At 33.4% G+C, this 21,858-nt stretch overlaps 1 protein-coding gene and 1 pseudogene across 3 annotated transcripts in view; one reads left to right on the forward strand and one right to left on the reverse strand.

Annotated features, from left to right (window-relative positions):
- EAF2 (ELL associated factor 2) overlaps window positions 1-19,541 on the forward strand; it is a 32,798-nt gene extending 13,257 nt beyond the window's left edge. For 2 of the 3 annotated variants that reach the window (XM_053564912.1, XM_053564913.1), the window contains 4 exons: window positions 2,949-3,085; window positions 5,201-5,346; window positions 7,473-7,730; window positions 19,414-19,541. In XM_053564912.1, the coding sequence (XP_053420887.1) occupies window positions 2,949-3,085; window positions 5,201-5,346; window positions 7,473-7,730; window positions 19,414-19,460 (588 nt within the window). In that variant the 3' untranslated portion in view covers window positions 19,461-19,541. Of the gene's footprint in view, window positions 1-2,948; window positions 3,086-4,184; window positions 4,432-5,200; window positions 5,347-7,472; window positions 7,731-19,413 lie in introns of those variants that run through there. The other variant, XM_053564914.1, reaches the window with a different exon arrangement.
- LOC128567597 (SAP domain-containing ribonucleoprotein-like) lies at window positions 16,563-17,175 on the reverse strand (annotated as a pseudogene).
- Window positions 19,542-21,858: the final 2,317 nt, after the last annotated feature.

The following is a 21,858-nucleotide window of genomic DNA, read 5'->3' on the forward strand; positions in this document are numbered from 1 at the left end:
GGAACAAAATGATTAGATTTGTCTGCCAGCAGAATGGGGAACAAAATTGGAAGGAAGGTTGGGAAGAGGATAACTATAATCTAGGTAAAATGATGTTGGGTTCTGAAGTTGGGTAGTAGCAGTGAACACAGAGATAATAGGAAGTGATCAATAGTTATTTGGAGGTAATATAGTTCATATGCTGAATAGTTGTCTGATACTTTAATAGTTGCCTTTCTTGGAGTATGAAATGAGGAAATGGATAGAAATTAAAGTTTAAATGTTAGGAATGGTGCTCAATTTAATGACGGGAAATGTTTAAATTTATAAAGATTGATCAAGGGTATAAGGCAGGTATAGAGACTATCCAGGGTTTATTTAACTTGTTGTCTATGATCAGAAATTGTTTATATTATTCATATTCAACATTTATTGACTATCTGAAGAGGTCTTGGTACTTTAGATGCCAGGAACATGTCAAAGAAAAGTAATGATCCAGTTCTTAAGGAGCTAAAAGAACAATAATACATTGTAATTTTAAGATGTATTCCTTTCTAAGTAAGAATATAAATATTTTCAAGAGGACTGTATTGTACAGATCTTTTATCAGCTGTAATTTGGAATATTTAGGTTACTATTTTGTGGTATCTTACTTATTTTCAACCAAGACATGTGAAAAATTTACTTACAAGCCAAGTAGACCCAGTTTTGTCATGATCATGTTCCTGGTTCTCTAGTTTACTAGGGATTCAACTAAGTGCTCCCTTCTAGAACTAGCCCATATATGTCTTCATCTATGTGCTGTACATTATTAACTTTTTGCAGATTACTTTTATCCCTAGAGAGGTTAAAAAAAAAAAACCTGTTCTTTTTTTTCATTTTCATTATTTTCTCTCCATATCTCTCAAAAGTCTCTAACCTACCCCAATTTTGGTGATTTCAACCACCAAATTTATCTCATACTCCTCCTAGTGGTCATTTAGTAAATCGCGAAGAATTTTTAACTATTTTAATATTTAATTTAAATACCCTTCAGTCTTTTTGGTTTTAATTTTTTAAAATCTATTACTTTATTTATTTAAATATTTAAAACACATTCAATTATTTATGGATACATATTGTACATATTTATGGGATACATGTGATGATGATACAAGCATACCCTTTTCTAACCTGATGTAACAGTACTATTGTATTCAACAAAATTACTATAATAAATCCTTTAAAAATTTATTATACTTTTATAAAGTTCAAAAACAAGTAAACACAAGTAGTTTATGTTTAGAGATCCACGTATGTAGGGTAAAACAAAAGAATGATAAACAAAAAATTTCTTCAGAGTATCTCAGGGTGGCAGGGACAAAGGATAGAAGAAGCATGTATGGAGATGTAGGTTATTAGCAATTATCTAGCTTTCTTTATCCTTTTATTATGAAAAATACAATAGTAGAATGAATTCCAAGTACCCCCTAACTGAGCTTCAACGTTTTGCTGATCTTTTTTATGTAGTTCCTTACTGCTTCCTTTTCCTGACATATTTTAAAGCAAATCTCAGACAGTATGCACCATTTAATAAATCCTTATTTATGTGTCTTTAACTGATAAGGAAGTTTCTATTTTTATCTACATACTATGGTATTATTACACCTAAGAGAATTAATAATCATCCTTGGTCCAAGTCTCACTTTTGTGATGATCACAAAAATGTCTTTTTATAGACATTGTCTATAAAATGTCCCAACTAGAATTCAAATAAGATTCCTATTCAAATAAGATTGTATGTGAGTATTATGTTCCTTGTATTTTTTTTTTCTTTTTTTTCAATTTTTGCCCGGGGCTGGGTTTGAACCCAACACCTCCAGTATATGGGGCTGGTGCCCTACTCCTTGAGCCACAGGCGCTGCCCTGTTCCTTGTATTTTTATTCTATAAAAGTCTCTTCCCTTTTGTTTATTAGAAAAATCAGGTTTATTAGAAAAGCCATTTTTTTATTAGAAAAACCAGGTTATGTATCGTAGAGAATATACTCATATTCTGGATTTCAGATTATTTCCATTCAGTATTTAACTTGTTCATCTAGCCCCCATATTTCCTATGGACTAGTAGTTATATATGTAAAGGCATGTTTGATGACAAATTCTTTGGGGTTTGATGAGAGTTAAATTCTTTGGATTTTTTGTATGTTCAAAATTTTGGCAAGAATATTTTATGGGTGATGCTGTGTACTTTCATATGATATCATGCATGTAATACCTGGTTGTCTTACTTTTAATGATGCTAAAACTTAACAGTGGGTTTAGTGTAACAGATGTTTTTTGATAACATTTATTTCCTTATCTGAATAGGGACATAATACTCTAAGAAAATGCCAATTTTAAAAATTAAGCTTACAGCATATGACAAGGGTACAAGTCAAATCTGTCAAGTGTAGAACATAGATGTTTTGGCACAATAATCAAGTAAAGGAGGTGAAAGCTATGTTGATTGGTTTGATCTAACCATGTCAGATTGTATTAAAAAAACCTAGCACATTGTACCCCACATAAGCATGAATGTATTCATGATCTATGTGTATTTGACTTATAAAAAAAAATTAGGCTTACAAAGCAATAAGAAAGAACAGAAGAGGTAGGAAATATGATTCAAGGATTCTGTTTTCTTATCCATAAAGCATATTGATTGTGTTATAATTGAATCCTTGTTGCCCATTATAGGCCAGTGAAACAAATGTTTATTGGCTCAGAGTAAATACTTTCTTCCCTTTCCTCGGTGATAGCAGCTTTAAAATCTCAGCTTCTCTTTATCTCTGTCTTTTTTTACCACCCTGTATAGAGTAGTAAATTATAATAGTTTATAGGTTACTTGAAGTAAAACATGAAATGAGAAACCCAGTACCAGGATATTTCAAAGGCCTTCCCTACTGAATTTCTATGATACATTTAAAGTAAAGATAATTAACTTTTTAAACAGGGTTCAACTGCACCAGTAACTGTTTTCAAAGGCTCAAAGAAACCTTACTTAAAAGAATGTATTTTGATTATTAACCATGATACTGGAGAATGTCGACTAGAAAAACTCAGCAGCAACATCACTGTAAAAAAAACAAGGTATGTGGTTTAATGAATTAAATTATATTATCAACACATAAATTTTTAAGAAATTATCGGGGGAAAAGTTATTGGCTTAAGTCACATTATTATATAGGGATTATTTATGTCAAGTACAAAAATGTTTTAATTTTTTCTAAGTTTAAATTTGGTAGAGATCCTAAACCAAAAGCTTTTTATTATATCACCCTGTGAAGTATAAAAACTCATTTTTCTTCTAAGGTGTAGATAATTTTTTTATTTTATTATAGATACTTAACTTGGACCTAGACTAAAAGGAATCATTGTACACTCTCCAAAATAATTAGTAAAAATTTATTGAGCACCTAGAATATACACCGCATTAGAAAAACAAAAGTTTGCTATACAAGCACCAATCTTTTTTTTTTTTTTTTTTTTTGCCAGGGCTAGGTTTGAACCCACCACCTCCGGCATATGGGACCGGCACCCTACTCCTTGAGCCACAGGGGCCGCCCGCAAGCACCAATCTTAAAACTTCTGTGTTTAATTGCATAAACAGACCATTTCTTTAAAGTCAATAGGAGAACAGCCATCTCCAATTCTTTTTGAAAATAAGTAGTGCATAACTTACCATGTAACATAAAGGTACTTGCTCTAAAAGTCATACAGATAGTATGGACAAAATTGCTCTGGGAATTAAGAGAAAGGAAGAGGACATGTTAGACTGAAACATTTAGGGAGACCATATTGATATGCTTAGAAGGGAGGTTAAGATTATAAGAATTACTTTGGGTGCCTGTTAAAAATATGAGTTCCCAAAATTCAATTTTAGTTCAGAAAGGAGCCTGGGAACTCTATTTTTTAATATCTCTTTACCTCCATCCACCATTTCTCCTAGGATTTTTACTACTAGGAAATTTTGGGAAATACTGATTTCATTGATCAGAGGGTATGATGATGTAAGCAGGGTTTGAAAGCAGAAATGTATCTGACTTATTCAGAACTAGTGAATAAGACCTGTTTGAACAAAGCAGAGATTTGTCTCTATCTGTGTATAAGTATTGGAAGGTAAGGGTTAATATTGAGTAGGGGTAATGCTGTAAAGGTAGGTTGAGGTTAATGCCTTTAGTATTAACTAAAAACTTACAATATTTTCATGTTGGCAGTGGTTACATATTAAAGTCTTTTTAACCAGGAATTGGCATGTTTACAGTTTTGTTTTGAAACATTAATTCCAGCAACAAAACTGAGTAAAAGCAAAAAATGTAGGAAACAGAAAAATATGTGTATTTTTGAGAGTAAGAATGAAGAGAAAAAAGAGGTTCTAAATACTTCTTGAAGGAAAAACTCAGAAGATTTGGTGACCAGAAATGGGAAAGGCAAAAGTCAGCATAATTTTGTTATATACTTTTTTCTTAAAGATGTCGAAAGAAAAGAAATTCATGAATTTCCTTTATGAATATGTGTGTCTTAAAGTTATGAATGCAAATGTTGATTTAGTTTTAACAGAAATGATAATTTTAGAACTTTGGGAATATATTGAACTGTTGTACACTTAGATTTTTCCTCTTATTTTAATCATTTGTGAATGAATGTCTATGTCTTATTTGTTAAATTTGAACAGTGCTTTTGTTTTTGTTCACATTTGTATCCTTCAGTGTATCTGAGTGTATTCCACTCACATAGCAGTATTTGATAAACAGTTGTTAAATAATGAATTAAATTAGTGTTTTAATTCTTGAATATCATTTTAAAGATCTTATTACACATCTTTAATAAGAATAAGTGATAAATTTGAGCAGCTGAAATTGTTGTCACATACCTGTCATTCCTGTTTCAATCTTTGATACTCTTTTTTTTTCTTTTTTTTTGAGACAGGGTCTTACTTTGTCATCCTCATTAGGGTGCTATGGCATCATAGCTCACAACAACCTCAAACTCTTGGGCTCCAGTGATTCTCTTGCCTCAGATTCTCCAGTAGCTGGGACCCGCCACAACGCCTGGAGATTTTTTTTCAGACGGGGTCTCACTATAGCTCAGGGTTGTCTCAAACTCCAGAGCTCAGGCAATCCACCAGCCTCAACCTCCCAGAGTGTTAGGATTACAGGTGTGAGCCACAACACCTGGCCTAATATTTGATATTCTTAATTGCAGAGTTGAAGGAAGCAGTAAAATTCAGTATCATATGGAACAACAGCAGCAACAAATGTGGAATTCAGCTAGAACTTCGAATCTTGTAAAACATGCTCCATGTGAAGACAAGATGTCCCCAGTATCTGCAATGGATGACATTGAAAGAGGTAAAATTAAAAAAAAAAAAAAAGAAAGAGGTAAAATTTAAGTATAAATATAAGTATAAATTTAAGAGATAATTAATAAATTTTAAGTGAAATTTTTTATTTTAATTAAGAATAGTAGCAACTATAAACTTTTACTGAGAGCATAATATGTTTTGTAATTATGCATTTTTCTGGGGCAAAATTATAGATTATTATTTAGAGTAGTATATAAGTAAGACTATAGCCATAGAAGATAATTTCTATTTTTTAAATTATTATTCGGGGCAAAAAAAGTATTTAGATGTGTGTAACTGGAGTTTTCTTCCTTTTGGCAATTGTGATGACTCATTCAATTTTTTATAGCATCTTCTGTCAAAATTCTTTATGTACAATCAAACTGTAGATGTCTAAGATGTTACCATTTGAGTCAGGAAATGTAGATTAATTAAAAGGAGCAGGCAAGTTCTTTTAAATTACTGCTTACTTTTCAGCAGGAAGGTATTTTTAAGGAGATAAACTTTTTTTGAAAGTAAGAATATTTAAATCTCCATTTTTTTTCTAGTTACAGTTTAGATGTTGACGTTATAGTAATTGTGGCAACAGTGAGAATTTTATTACCAATGTATATTTGCTTCTATACTTTCTGTTCAGAATTTACACATAGTTGCCCAATTCCAGTTGTCCCCTTGTAGATGCAATACATTATTAATTCCCTAATGGGTTATTAGTCCCTATACCAACAGTAAAGAATACACAAGCCCAGAACCTTTGTTGGAATAAGAGATCTTGAATTTTATTTTGATATTATACATGCATCCAAAATAAGTTTGCATCATTATGTCATTATATACATGAAACAGTAAAATACAGGACAGAAAAATCAAGATATTGAAGAAGAGAAAGCAAACTTGCTAATTATTAAAACATTAAATTCAGCTCTAAGATTCCTAGTCACCAAGACAAAAACAAAGACACAAGTATTAGTTGATAGACTGGTTCCAAAGAATCAGACTCTTCCTTGTCACTAAATTCTAAAAGGAATTCATCTTATGGAAACTTATGGAACCTTAGGGACCATTAAGTTAGTAATCTCAACATTAATTTTACAGTACAAGTAGAAGTTCCTCCATGTGACAATTTTTAGCAGAGATCTTAATAACCCTAACCCTAACCCTATCCAGGGCAACAGCTTGGGACTCTAAAGTCTTGTTATGTCACCCAGCCTAGAGTGCAGTGGCAGTCATACCTCACTACAGCCACAAATTCCAGGGCTCAAGCACTCCTCCTGTCTTAGTTTCCTGAGTAGCTGGGACTATAGGGATACACCACTCTGCCCCACTAATTTTTATTTTTTATATTTTTTAGAGTCAGGCTGGTCTCAAACTCTTGACCTCAAGTAATCCTCATATAATCCAATACTGAGTTGCTGGTATTACAGGTGTGAGTGACCATGCCCAGCTATTATTGTTCTTTTTATCTACAGAAATATTTACAACCAAAGTTATTAATATTATGGAAACTGGTTTTTCCAGATACTTTAAATATTTTAAATATCCATTAAGAGGGCAGGGGAGAAACCTAAGCTTCATCAGAATGTTCTTAAGGAAAACTAGGCTGTTATGTTATCACATTGTGGTATGTATTAAGAGTAGAAAAAAGATTTAAAAGACTGTTTCTGCCAAAATAGATTTTAATTTTTATAGTTTTAATTTTTCATGTTATTTGTTTTATATTTGAGTTACCTATGTATTTAAGTACAGTGGTATAAATAAATGTGAAATTTAGATTTAGACATTGTTTGTCTTTTAATGTTCATAATCCCATTATTAAAGTATGGCTTGCTGGGCATTGTGGCAGGCTCCTGTAGTCCCAGCTACTCTGGAGGGTGAGGCAAGAGAATCACTTGAGCCCAAGAGTTTGAGGTTGCTGTGAGCTATGATGCCACAACACTAATAAGGGTGACAAAATGAGACTCTGTCTCAAAAAAAGAAAAGGTATGGCTTGATGGTAACGGGGTTTCTTTAAATGCTTCAAATGCTGTAAGTGGATGTTTGGTTTTATTTATTCTTCATCAACAGCTTCTTAGCAACTAATACATTCAAATTTTATTCTAATTATTTAATTTATTCATTTTGCTTTATTTTCAGAATTGAAGGCAGAAGCTAGTCTGATGGACCAGATGAGTAGTTGTGATAGTTCATCTGATTCTAGAAGTTCATCATCCTCAAGTAGTGAGGATAGTTCTAGTGACTCAGAAGATGAAGAGTGCAAATCATCTCCTTCTGATGAAGGGAATTACATCTCAGGACATCCTACCATGTCTGCCATGCCACAATACAGTATTCCAGATACAGATGGTGGTCTTAACAGATTTCATGACAGTAGCCTTCTGATGAATACTTTACGTAAGTATACATAAACTGAATAATTGGAAAAGTAAGAATTCACAGTGGAGCCATATTGATTATAATCTACAATTTGGATAAAGATTCCTATTTTATGTATTTGACATTATTAACCGTTGCCTTTTTATTTAATTATGCATTTTCTCTTAACTATAGGACAAAATGCCTTCTTGGTTTTTCTCTTATCTCTCTTGATACACTTTTCTCACTTCTTTGCAAGTTTATAACCTTCTACTCAGTCAATTGAATTGGCGTTCCATAAGGCTTACTCCTGGATTTTTTCTTTTTCCTTTTTATTTTATATTTTTACCCTAAATAATCTCTTGTATGTTTCTGTTGTAATCAATACTTATGCATAGATAATTTACAAATTTATATCTTTGACTCAGACCTCTGAATCAGATGTCTAAAATCTAGACATATGTTCAACATCATCTCTTAGTAAAAGGCACTTCAAATTTATTTTGTCCAAAACCAATCCATAATCTTTGGCTTACCATGTTTCTCTTTAGTGAAAGGCAGCATTCATTTAAAATGCAAACCAGAAGCCTGCTTACCTTTAATGGCTGAGTTCCTCTCCCTCTTTACAGTGTAGCCAGTCGTTCACAAAATCTTGTTTTATCTCCTAAATATTTCTTGAATTCATCTACTTCTCTTCATCTCTACCACTATCACAGTAGTACAGCCTACCATTATTTCTTGCTTTCACTACTCCAGTGACCTAACCGGTTCACCCCTTTATCTAGTCAAGTCCATTTTAATCTATTATGTACATTGTAGCCATATTGGTTTTTTTACAATTCATATTCAGTTTTTCACCTCTCTTGCTTTAAACTTTTCAATAGCTTATAATTTCTTTTAAGATAGAAATGAGATGACTTAACATAAAGGTCTTGCTTTTTTTTCTCTAACAACACTTGCCTTTGTTTTACTACTATACTCAAATACTTTCACTCACCTCAGGGTTCTTATATATGCTGTCCATTCAGCCAGAAACCTTTCTTCCTTTTGTGTAGTTAACTTTTTCTCCTTTGAGTACAGTTCAAAGTTACTTTCTCAAGGAAGTCTTTCTTCACCTTTCTGACAAAATCATTTCTTCCTTTTAATAGACTCTTAGAATAACAGTTATGTATTCTTTACATCAATTGTGACAATTGTAAATTTACATTTATTTGTGCAATTTTCTCTCTTCCTCTAGAGTATAAGCTCCATAAGGACAAACATCTTGTTTGTTTTGCTTATAACTGAATTCTAACTTTTAGCACAGTAGCTAATACATGGCAGATGCTCAGATATCAGGAATTCAGGTTGTTATTCCCTGGGGAGAATGGAATTTTCTGTATGTTTAAAACTACTCTTACTATGTTCATTAATAATGAAAAAAAAAGTAAGCAGCTAAAAAAGACTGACTAGCTCTAGCCTAATAATAAAACTAATGAAGGGAGAAGCCAAGATTTAGTGTCAGAGTTAGTAAAACTATAAACTAATTAGGGGCAAAAAAATCTTTTTTACCTCCAGTTATTTAGTGTTATTCCTAACTTGGGAGGTAAAATTGGAATATCTGATTTCTCGATGGGCAAGGGAGCATGGAAAAAGCTCAGCTTGGTTGGACTGAATTAGAAGCTGAATAAAAGTTAGGGAAATTTTCCCAGAAATTACTGAGTTATATGATAAATTGAGAACATAACTAGGAATCAGAATATCTATTATATTCCTATAATATAAATATCTATTATATTCCTGACTTTCTTACCACTTGTTAGTAATGTAATTAATAACAATTCACTTAACTTTCCTGGAGCTTCAGTTTCCTAATTGAAAGTGGAGGTCATTTGGCTCGGCGCCCGTAGCTTAGCGAGTAGGGCTCCGGCCACATACAACAAGGCTGGTGGGTTTGAGCCTGGCCCAGGCCTGCTAAACAACAATGACAACTGCAACCAAAAAATAGCCGATCATTGTGGCAAGTGCCTGTCGTCCCAACTACTTGGGAGGCTGAGGCAAGAGAATCACTTAAGCCCAAGAGTTGGAGGTTGCTGTGAGCTGTGACGTGGACGGTAACATAGTGAGACTCTGTCACACACACACACACACACAAAAAAGTGGAGGTCATATTGCCATGTAGAATTTTGGAGGGTGTTGGGATATTTTATATTTTAGAATTGTTTAGAAATATATAGAATAGTTTTCTGGTAGAAATGTGAATTTATATTTTTAAAACTTTCTCTGTGCCAAATAAATAGCAACAATGGATAAAATATAAAAGGGTAAATCCCAAATGTGGCCAGTATCAAATATAAGGTAAACATCACCATGAACAAGAACTAGAACACAAACATAAAACAGTTGGCTTAGTGGAGCTGAAGCTGTGAATTCCAAAGGAGTTGGTAGTGGTAAGGAGCTTGGTATTTTCAGGGTATGGTAGCTTAAAAGTGCTTGCTATGATTCAGTAAAACTGGTCATGTTTTATATTTCAAGCCAAAGAAGTGTGGGGGAGGGACTGGTGAGAGGGAGATTTGGTATAGGTAGGGATACTCTTTAATTAATAAAAGGAGATTGAAAAAAAATGGCTATGTAAATATTGATGGAGGCTACTGTGTGTTAAAAGCTGTAGGCCTTACTATCCATTGACTGCTAAAAGAAGTCTTCTCTGTCTCCAAATATCCAAGGGTAGCAATTCCAAATGTGATTATGAAACCTGTTTCTGGTAATGGGGTTCAGAGGAGTAGGTGGAAGGAACCTCAAAATCCTGTCAGTGGTATAAGAATATGGAAAAAACAGAAATTTCCCACTCAAAATGAGCAAGCATAATCCCAAAACATAAGAAAAAAGTATACTGCTAGGAAAGCCAACAAAGTTAATAATTAGAACAGGGATTATGAATATCAAAAATAATAGTCTTTAAGGCAAAACATATTCACCGAGATAAAGAGGCTTACTTAATTATGACAAAAGGTTCAGTTCACTGGGAGGATAAACAATTGTGAATTTGTATGCATCTGGTAACATATCTTCATGTGTGTGCATGTATTTGTGTGTGCATAAAAGAAAATTTGACAGAAGTAAGAGAAATTGACAAGTTAATATTTCAGTGGGAGATTTAATACATCTATAACAAAGCAGACAAAATTTAGTAAGTCTATAAAATCTTTAAATGCATAATTAACATAATTAACATTCCTGTCCTGGTAGTATATATGTAGAATCCTACAACCCCAAAATGTAAAGCAACCATTCTTCTAAGGTACATATGATACATTTATAGAAATTTACCTCTTATAAGGACAATGGCAATGAATTTCAAAGTATTTGTTTTTATTTATCATATTATTATGATAATACAATTAAAAGATAAATAAACAACGAAAATTACTTTAAAAGATGTAAGGTTGGGAATGTCAAAGCATATACCTAATAACTTACACATTAAAAGGAAACTGCAATGAAGTGACAAAAAATTTGTGAACATATAAAAGGTAATATATTACAGCAATTTGGAGATACAGCCAAATGGTACTTATAGGGAAATTTTTTAAAGGATAATAGGAATTTGTTTATTTTTTTTTAGAGAGGAAGACTCACTATAATACCCAAGCTGGCCTGCAGTGACTATTCACAGACATGATCATAAAATGTTATAGTCTCTTAACTCCTGGGCTCAAACAATCCTCTTGCCTTTGCCTCCTGAGTAGCAGGACCTGCAGGTGTATGCCACTATACTCAGCTCTTTATAGGGTAAATTATAGCTTCAAAATGTAATTTTTTAATTAATAAGTGAATGAAACATTCACCTTGAGGAACTAGAAGAACAAAACACTTTAAAGAAAGCAAAGAAGGTTCAGTGCCTGTAGCTCAACCGCTAGGGCGCTGGCCACATACACCCGGGATGGCGGGTTCAAACCTTGCCCAGGCCTGCTAAACAACAGACAAAAATAACAACAAAAATAGTAGGACATTGTGGCTGGCGCCTATAGTCCCAGCTACTTGGGAGGTGGAGGCAAGGGAATTGCTTAAACCCAAGAGTTTGAGGTTGCTGTGAGCTGTGACACCACCACACTCTACCAAGGGCTACATAGTAAACTCTGCCTCAATTAAAAAAAAAAAAAGAAAGCAAAGAAAAAGTAATATTCTTGAGTAGAAATGAATAGATAATAACGAAACATTAAAAGATCAACAAACTAAAAGTTAAAACTCATAAAAGAAACCAATCTTGAACAAGGGTTGATGAAGAAAAAAAGACAAAATAAACCATATTAGAAATAAAAAAAAGGTTAGTTATAGCTATAATATATATTTTTATTGATATGTAATAATTGTACATATATATTGGATACATGTGATATTTTGATATAAGTGATATATGATGATCAAATCGGGGTAATTTTAATATTCATCACCTCATTTATCATTTTTTTCTTTTGGGAACAATTTAAATCTTTTCTTTTAGTTATCTTGAAATATACAATGAATTGCTGTTAACTATAGCCACCCTACCATGCTATAAAACAGTAGAACTCATTTTTTTTTTTTTTTTTTTTTGAGACAGAGCCTCAAGCTGTTGCCCTGGGTAGAGTGCTGTGGCATCACAGCTCACATCAACCTCGAACTCCTGGGTTTAAGCGATTCTCTTGCCTCAGCCTCCCAAGTAGCTGGGACAACAGGTGCCCGCCACAATGCCCGGATGTTTTTTGGTTGCAGCCATCATTGTTGTTTGGCGGGTCCGGGTTGGATTTGAACCCACCAGCTCAGGTGTATGTGGCTGGCGCCTTAGCCGCTTGAGCCACAGGCGCCGAGCCAGAACCCATTTTTTCTATCTGACTGTATTTTTGTACTCATTACCCAATCTTTCTTCATCCCACCCCTTCAACCTTTCCAGTCTCTGGTAACTATTATTCTATTCTTTACGTCCATGAGACCAACTTTTTTAGCTCCCACAAATGAGAAAGAACATGCAATATTTGTCTTTCTTTACCTGGCTTATTTCACTTAACATAGTAACCTTCAGTTCTATCCACGTTGCCATGAATGACAGGATTTCATTCTTTTCTATGGCTCAATACTACTCCATTTTGTATATGTACCACCTTTTCTTTATTCATCCATTTAACACTTAGGTTGATTCCATATCTTGGCTAGTGTAAATAGTGCTATAATGATCATGGAAATGCAGATATCCCTTCAATATACTGATTTCCTTTCTTTTGGATATATACTCACCAGTGGAATTTGCTGGATCATATAATACAGTGGTTTCTAACCTTTTTGGTACCAGGGACTGGTTTCATGGAAGACAATTTTTTCCATGGATTGGGAGATTTGGGATGATTCACGTGCATTACATCTCCACCTCAAATCATCAGGCATTAGATTCTCATGACTTAGATCCCAACCATGCACAATTTATAGTAGGGTTTATACTCATATGAGAATCTAATGCTGCTTGCTGCTTATCTGACAGGAGACAGAGCTTGGGCAGTGATGCAAATGATGGGGAATGGCTATAAATACAGACAAAGCTTTGCTCACTGGCCTGCCGCTCAACTCCTGGGTTCCTAACAAACCACAGACAGATACTGATCTGTGGCCTAGAGATTGGGGACTGCAGATATAATAGATCTATTTTTAGTTTTTTGAAGTATCTGCATACTGTTCTCCATAGTGGCTGTACTAACTTATTCCTACCAGTAGTGTACTAACTTTCTCTCTGCGTTCTTGCCAGCACCTGTTATTTTTAAAATCTTTTTATAATAGCCATTTAAACTGGGATGAGATGATATCTCATTGTAGTTCTGATTTTCATTTCCCTTATGATTAATGATGTTGAACATTTTTTCAAATGGTTATTGGCCATTAGTGTATTGTCTGTAGATAAATGTCTACTGAGGTTATTTGTCCATGTCTTAAGTAGATTATTTGGGTTTTACTATTTGAATTCCTTACATATTATGGTTACTAATCCTTTGTCATATGGATAGTTTGCAAATATTTTCTTCTATTCTGTAGGTTGTCTCTTTACTCTTCTTGTTTCCTTTGCTGTGAAGAAGGTTTCTAGCTTTATATAACACTGTTTATTTTTGCTTCTGTTGCTTGTGCTTTTGAGGTCTCACCCAAAAAATCTTTGCCTAGACTAATGTCCTAGAGTGTTTACCCAATATTTTCTTCTAGTAATTTTATAGGTTTTATTTAAGTCTTCAATTCATTTTGATTTTATTTTTGTGTAGGGCAAGAGATGAAGCTCCACTTTCATTTTTCTGTATATGGATATCCAGTTTTTCCAGCACTGTTTATCCTTTCATTCCTGTATAAACCTGTTGATAATTTGTGTATGTTGAACGATCCTTTCATTCCTGTGATCTTTTTAATGTGTTATTGGATTTGATTTGCTAGTATTGAGTGTTATGACTCAAAAGAGAAATACTAATAGAAAGCCTGAATAAAATAAGAACAAGTATATAATTTAAATCAGTTTATGTCTCTTCTTTTTATGCTCTGTCTTCTTATCCACAAGATGCTGGAAAGCTGAAGATAGTTTTACAGATGAATTTAACAAATTTTTTTTTTTAAATTGTTGGGGAATCATTGAGGGTACAAAGAACCAGGTTACACTGCTTACATTTGTTAGGTAAAGTCCCTCTTTAACAAATCTTTAAGAAATAAATATTTCTTACCTTCTATAAACTGTTTCAGAGAATTGAAAAGTAGGGAAAGCTACTAAATTTTTTTATAGTTTCAGGATAACCTTAGTATTAAAACTAGACAAAAAGAAGAGAAGAGGCATTGTAGACCAATTTCACTTAAGAATATGGATCCAGAGTTCCTAAATAAGATTGTAGCAGACTGAATAACCAGTGCACTTAAAACAAGTAATCTAAATCATGACTAAATGAAGGTCATCACAGAATTTAAGAAATATTCAACATATGAAATGGGATCAATATAATCTACCACAATGGCAGATTATATGAATAAAACCAGATGAGCATTTTAACAAATTAAGAACAATAATTTGACAAAATTGAATATTCATTAATTTAAAAATATTTACCAAATGTTAAATGTAAGAGAATTTCCCTCACTTCATAAAAGTTAATTGTAAAATAAATGAACTACTGTAAACATCATACTAATAGAAACTTTAAAAGAAATCCCATTAAAGTCAGGAACAAATCAAAAAGGACCAATATCATGATTTCTATTTAGCACTCTACTGAATTTTCTAGCAAAGACATAAAACAAGTAAGAGAAATATGGCATAAGAATTGAAAACAAGAAATAAAATAATTTTTACTTGTAGATAATATAATTACATAGGGAATTCAAGGAAATCAACACACTTTAGAGCTAATAAAAGAATGTGGAAAGGTTGCTAGTTGCAAAAATTATATGCAAAAGTCAATAGCATTCCTGCATATCAGTAATAAAAATTTGAGCATTCTTTTTATAAAAAAAGTGAAAATACTGAATTTTCTTTGCATGATATATAGTATATGCATATAAGCTAGGAGTTTCCTGATGAAATAAACCATCTCTATTATTGCACTCATCTAATTTCTCAGCCATATAAGATCTAGAAGCCCCTTTAGTAACAGGTATTTTTAAGCCTTCTTTACTATCTTGAAATGAATTTCAAAGCTTAATATTATGTAACCTATGTACATATATTTTCGAAAATCACTGTAATGTAAAGACAAAAATAAATTATAGTAGAGTAATATATATTCAACTTTGTAAATGTTCGGGGATGACTACCCTAGAAGACATAAGCAACTCATATATTTGCACTTACTCTTAATAACTTTGGCTTAAAGAGAACCAAAACAACATTCAATTCATATTACCAACAATTTGTCTTTTTGTTGAACCTATTGAAATAAGGAGTGGAAATGTATATGCATATATATTCGAAAAATTGCATATACAGTTTGTGTGTTTACCAGTATTTGGTGTGCTATATTGCTGCCCCAAATACAAGGAGCATCATTGATATCACTAATGTGTTGTCTAAAACTATTTTCAAAAAATATTGGCCAGGCATGGTACATGCCTGTAGTCCCAGCTACTTAGGAGGCTGAGGCAGGAGATCTCTTAACCTCAGAAGTTTGAGGCTATAGTGAACTACGATTGCACCACTGCACTGCAGCTTGTGCAACAAAGTGAGAGCCTGTCTCTAAAGAAAAGAAAATGTTGGTAAAGTTCTCAAGAAAACAAAGTTATCTTTTAGTTTACATGATAGTTGTATCCTTGTCAATTTCAATTAAATATGTGCAAAAGAATGCTTGGAATTTATGAAAATACAATTAGGTTCTGGTTTTAAAAATTATAAATAGATTTTTCCAAGGACATCATTATCACACTGGACTTGGAAAAGTTTCACAGAATATAGAAAACTTCTTTATTATGCAAGACTGGTCTGTACATTGAAAGACCTCCTAAATTCCTCTCCTACTAAATGCTCCTAACAATCCTCAATCATCAGGACAAGCAACACCTCATGTACATTTCTGTAACATCTCTTGGGGTGGAAGACAACTCTCATTGAGAACCATTGGTTTAAATGTCTTAATACATTTGCTGTGGGCAGACTCTCACTGTCTCTCTCCCTCTCTTTTTTTGGGTTAACAAACAAACTAATCAAAAGCAAAAGCACAGCAACCTTGAAGTTGTAACAGCAATAAGTCAAACTGCTTCTGGAGTTCACAGATGTACCTGGGAAACATGCACTCTCATTGAGAGATGAGACATAGGCACATGACTGTGCATGTAGGTATATATGTGACCAAGAAGAATCAGAGAAATTGAAACCACTGGAGAACAGGAAACATCAAGAAATTTTTATCAAGCAACTCCAAAGCACTCTGCTCTTTTCTTCTTCTTTGCCTCTGTATGCTCTGTGTTCCAGTTCCAGCTGAACTTGTGACAATCCCAGATCATTCCTTCCTCTTTTTGAGTTTCTCATCATCTTCAGACTTTCTGGAGATTGAAGAGACCTTCAAACCAAGTCTTAGGGCTCTTTCCTTTAGCTTATCCAAGTTAACCATATTGGTGTCAGATGACAGATATTTTGTTGAAACTCGAGAAATCCCAAAACTAGCTGCCTCGGCAGCTTTTTTACTCTCTATGCCCAAAGGTACATTGAATCATTCAGCCTTCTGCATTCTCTGAGTGGTATTTCAGATGTAATTTTGACTACTTTTCTTCTTTGCTGCCACATCAAGGGTTTTTTCTGGTGGTTCTTTCTCTTTGACATTAGTTCTTTGGGCTTTGCTTCTTCCTCTACTTCATTTGCCGGCAAATCTTCATTCATCTCCTCTTCAGCATACACGTCAGGTCCTGCTTTGAGCCTGTTGATGAGATCTTGGTTTAGTCCTTTGGTTTCCAAACCACGAGCAAGACATTCTTGCTTTAGTTCAGCAAACTTCAACTTATGGCAACTTATCTTGGTTGCCATCTTGTTACCCCTCTAGGATAGACTCTCTTTTCTCCAAGTCATGATTACTATTATGATTGAAAACACATTTCTTTTGTTAAGCATTTTATGTTTAAAGGCTAATCTTAAATCTTCAAAACTTGACTGGACATTTCAGCAAGTAGCATAGTGATGCTGAGCATATAGCTTTAATAGCATAAAGTCTACAAAGGCAAATGGAACTCTGAGGACATTTGAGTTTGTGTCACTTGAGAAACTCACAGTATAGGCATTATAGCAGGCTGAACATTCGTGTGCCATGCAATAGTTGTATAATGAATGGAAACTGAACCCTTAAAAGTGATAAAATGGCCATGGGAACAGATGCACAAAAGAAACTTGTAGCAGATTTTTTCTATCCAAATGATATAATCAGTTCTGGGATTCATGTGAAGGACTGAGTTATCTTACAATGATTTACCTATGACCTAAGAAAACTACTCCTCTAAAATTAGGTATTGACTTCAAAATATGCCAGCTTTTGTTGAATGCGTAGTAGCTAAAAAAAACAAAACAAAACTTTTTAAATCATTTACTACCCTACTGATTTTATTCAATTCTATAGTTTCAAATAAACTCCTATAATCAATGATTCTCAAATGCTATTTCCAAATCCACTCTCTACCTTGAGCTCCAGACTTGTATATCTAATTGCCTATAACTTATATGCTTGAATATTTACTGGGTATCTCAAATATACCATATTGAAAATTGAACTTGTGATTTTTCTTCCACAACCTTGTTCCTCTGGTATTTCTCATTTCAGTAAATGTTAATACCATTTATGTAATTGTTCAGACTAGAAACCCTGGGATCATTCTACATTTCTTTCTCTTATACCCTAAATCCAACACATAAATAGTTCTATAAGCGCTATCTTCAAAGTAAATTATGAATCTAACCACTTAGCACCACTTCCATTGGACCACCTCAGTCAAAGCCAACATTTTTTCTTATGTGAGAGACTGCAATAGACTTACAACTGCTCCCCCTGCTTTCATATTTCTTCCTCACCATTATAGTATATTCACTGATATACAACCAGGTTTGAGTCAGTTGCTTGCTTAATATTTTCCCATGAATTCTCATTATATTTTAAACAAAATCCAGAGTTTTTACCATGACCTTCTGAATATCTTTCTGACCTCATTTACTACAATTCTCTTCCTTGTTCATTCTACTCCAACCATAGTGACCTTGCAAATCAGAGAACACAATAAGTATGCTTCTACCTTGGGGTATTTATACTTGCTGTTAATTTAATCTGGACACTCTATCCTCCCTCCATTTTTTAATGAATTTTTTCTACATTTGGATCTCTTTTTAAATGTCACACCTCAAGAAGCACTTCCCAACTACCATATCTGAAATAGCATTTCCCAACACTATCTCCACACGCATCTTAAATTTTTCATAGCACTTAGCCCACTTTTGTTTGCTATCTGTCTACCCCACCGGAGTGTAAATTCCAAGTAGATAAATTGAAAAAAAAAAGAATGATGAGTTACTATTTATGTGTATCAATGATTTTGAATGCATTTTAAGTAAAAAAATACTGTAACTTTTTCACTCTTCAAAATTATAGAGTTTGATCTTCTAAACCACATTGTCTCTTATTTCATGGTATAATTAAGTCAGTGTTAACAAAAAGGGTGATGTTGGTATGTGAAAGAAGACTAAAATAGATGCCAGATAATACTAAAACTATGCTGATGGTTGATGGTGTAGTTTTTCTTTTCAGGCAGTATTAATTGTTGGAGTTACTAACTGTAAGACTGAATTATAGAATAAGGAATCTAATTATTAATTACAAAATGCTAGCTAAACAGAATCATTTTTGGAGTTGTGTTTTACATAAAAGCTATGTTATAGAAAGTAAATATTAGGGCGGCGCCTGTGGCTCAGTGAGTAGAGTGCCGGCCCCATATGCCGAGGGTGGCGGGTTCAAACCCAGCCCCGGCCAAATTGCAACAAAAAAATAGCCGGGCGTTGTGGCAGGCGCCTGTAGTCCCAGCTGCTCGGGAGGCTGAGGCAAGAGAATCGCGTAAGCTCAAGTTAGAGGTTGCTGTGAGCTGTGTGATGCCACGGCACTCTACCTGAGGGCGGTATGTGAGACTCTGTCTCTACAAAAAAAAAAAAAAAGAAAAAGAAAGTAAATATTAAATATTTTATTACTACAAATACTGAAACTATTATTTTGTTATTTCTTTTTTATTTTAGGAAATGATTTGCAGCTGAGTGAATCAGGAAGTGACAGTGATGACTGAAGAAATATTTAGCTATAAATGTAAATTTTACACAGCCTGTATAAATTACTTTGTATTAAGAATAAAAATTTCTAAGACTGAGGAAAATGTGTCTTAACTTTTGGTGATAAAAGAAATTAAATTTGGCTAGGCATGGTGGCTTACACCTGTAATCCTAGCACTTTGGGAGGCAAAGGTAAGAGGATTGCTAGAGGCCAGGAGTTTGAGACCAGCCTGAGCCAAGAACAAGACCCCATCTTGAATAATTAGCCGGGCATGGTGGCACACTCCTGTAAGTCCCAGCTACTCAGGAGGGTGAGGCAGGAAGATTACTTGATTCTAGGAGTTTAAAGTTGCTGTGAGCTATGATGATGCCACTGCACTCTAGCCCAGGTGACAAGAGTGAGATCTTGTCTCAAAAAACAAACAAAAAAGTTAAATTTGACTCAGAAATTTAATTTTTTATTGAGTACCTTTTACTGAGGCATTTTCATGTGTTACTGCATTTAATCTTAACAAAACTTTTATGAAGTTTGACAGGTGAGAAAATATATTCAGAGGTCAGGTAACTTGCTCCAGATATTGTTAGTTAACAAGTGGCAGATCAAGTATTCTAGAGCCTGTTTAGTGGTCTGTTTTATAACACTGTTGTGCCCAATTGTGAAATATCTAGACAATTAATTTATAATAAATTTCATGGTTTTAATTACATATCTATCTGATATCCCTTAAATTATAGTTGAAAATAATTTTTGACAAAATTAAGCTATAACTTAGGCTAAAGTTGAAGTTATACAATTATTTTAATGAAATAACTGTTTATCTCTTGCAGTATTTTTCACCAAATTTATTTTGCTTTTGAGAGAAAAATAATAATTGTTAAGAATATGAATAATATTTATAATACCTTTTAATTTGGGGAAAATGATAACCACTAGATTATAGTTGAAAGCCAATGACAAGTAGTTTCTTTTTTGTTTTTTTAATAAACTATATTTTAGAGCAGTTTTGAGTTCACAACAGAGGGTTCCTATTTCCTAAGTACAGAGGGTTCCTATTTCTTCTCCCCATCATCAATGTCTCATATCACAGGGATATATTTGTTAAATTGCTGAACCTACATTGAAAGACCATTATTATCCAAAGTCTATAGTTTACATTGGGGTTCAGTCTTAATGTGGTATGTTCTAGAGATTTTTGAAAAATACATAGTAATATGTATATCTCTCATCGTAGTAAAATTCACAATAGTTTCACTGCCCTAAAAATCCTCTATGCTTTGCCTGTTCATCCCTTGGCCCCCTCTAATCTCTGACAACCACTAATTTTATTGTCTACATAGTTTTGCCTTTTCCAAAATGTCATATAGTTGGAATCATGCAGAATGTAGCTTTTTCCAATTAGTTTATTTCATTTGATAATATGCATTTAAGTTTCCTCTATGTCTTTCCTGGCTTCATAGCTCATTTATTTTTAAGGCTGAATAATATTGTATTGTTTGGATATACCACAGTTTATTTATTCACTCAACCATTAAAGAATACCTTGGTTGCTTCCAAAATTTGCCAATTACGAAAATGTTTTTTTATTCAACTTTACCTCTTACCATTCCTATAGTTATGTTCTTTTATAAATCTATATGCTTTTATTTTAATCTCTCCTGCTTTCTTCTCTTTCTAGCGTACCTTTAGTAAATTGGTCTTCATTTTTATTTCTCTCTTATTTATCAATACTTAGTCTAGAACTATAGCTACACCATTTATTACTTAACTAAAGAAAGCTCATAATTCAAGGTAACTGATAAAATACATTTTTTTACTATAGTAATACAAATTTTAATGTTTTTTTACTGAAAAAAATGTTATGCTGACATTCCTTTTACTAGTTGTTAACTCTATGAGAAATGAATATATGGTGATATTAGCTGGTAAAGTATTCTCAAAATTTACTTCCTACAATCCAAACGGCTTATCTTTCTCTCTACTCATTATTTTCTCCATAAATGAAACATTCTTAGTATTTTATTATTGATTGAATACCTAGTAGTATGTCATTTTTTATACTACTCAAGAGTATGTATAAGTAGCTTAGGGATAAAATAATTTCTCTTGTATTTCTGTATTTCCCCTTATTTGATGTATTTTGAGTCATGGAAATGTAGGGAGCTTGTGGATTAGACAGGTTCTTAGATATGAGGATCTCTGCCAGAAACGTCTGATGATCTTGCCAAGATTCTAAGCACATACCCTTTTGGTTTGATCTGTTCTGAATGGCTTGATTAAACTGATGATAATAAAAGCATGCAAGCGGGAAAAGTTGGCTACAAAGGAACAAAAAGGGCTTTGGACTATTCCACAACACTGCACTTTAAAGGTAATAAAGCACTATCTGTACAAGGGTATGAGTGTGACCTGTGAAT

Source organism: Nycticebus coucang, chromosome 16, assembly GCF_027406575.1.
Source record: "Nycticebus coucang isolate mNycCou1 chromosome 16, mNycCou1.pri, whole genome shotgun sequence".
NCBI classification, from domain to species: Eukaryota; Metazoa; Chordata; class Mammalia; order Primates; family Lorisidae; genus Nycticebus; species Nycticebus coucang.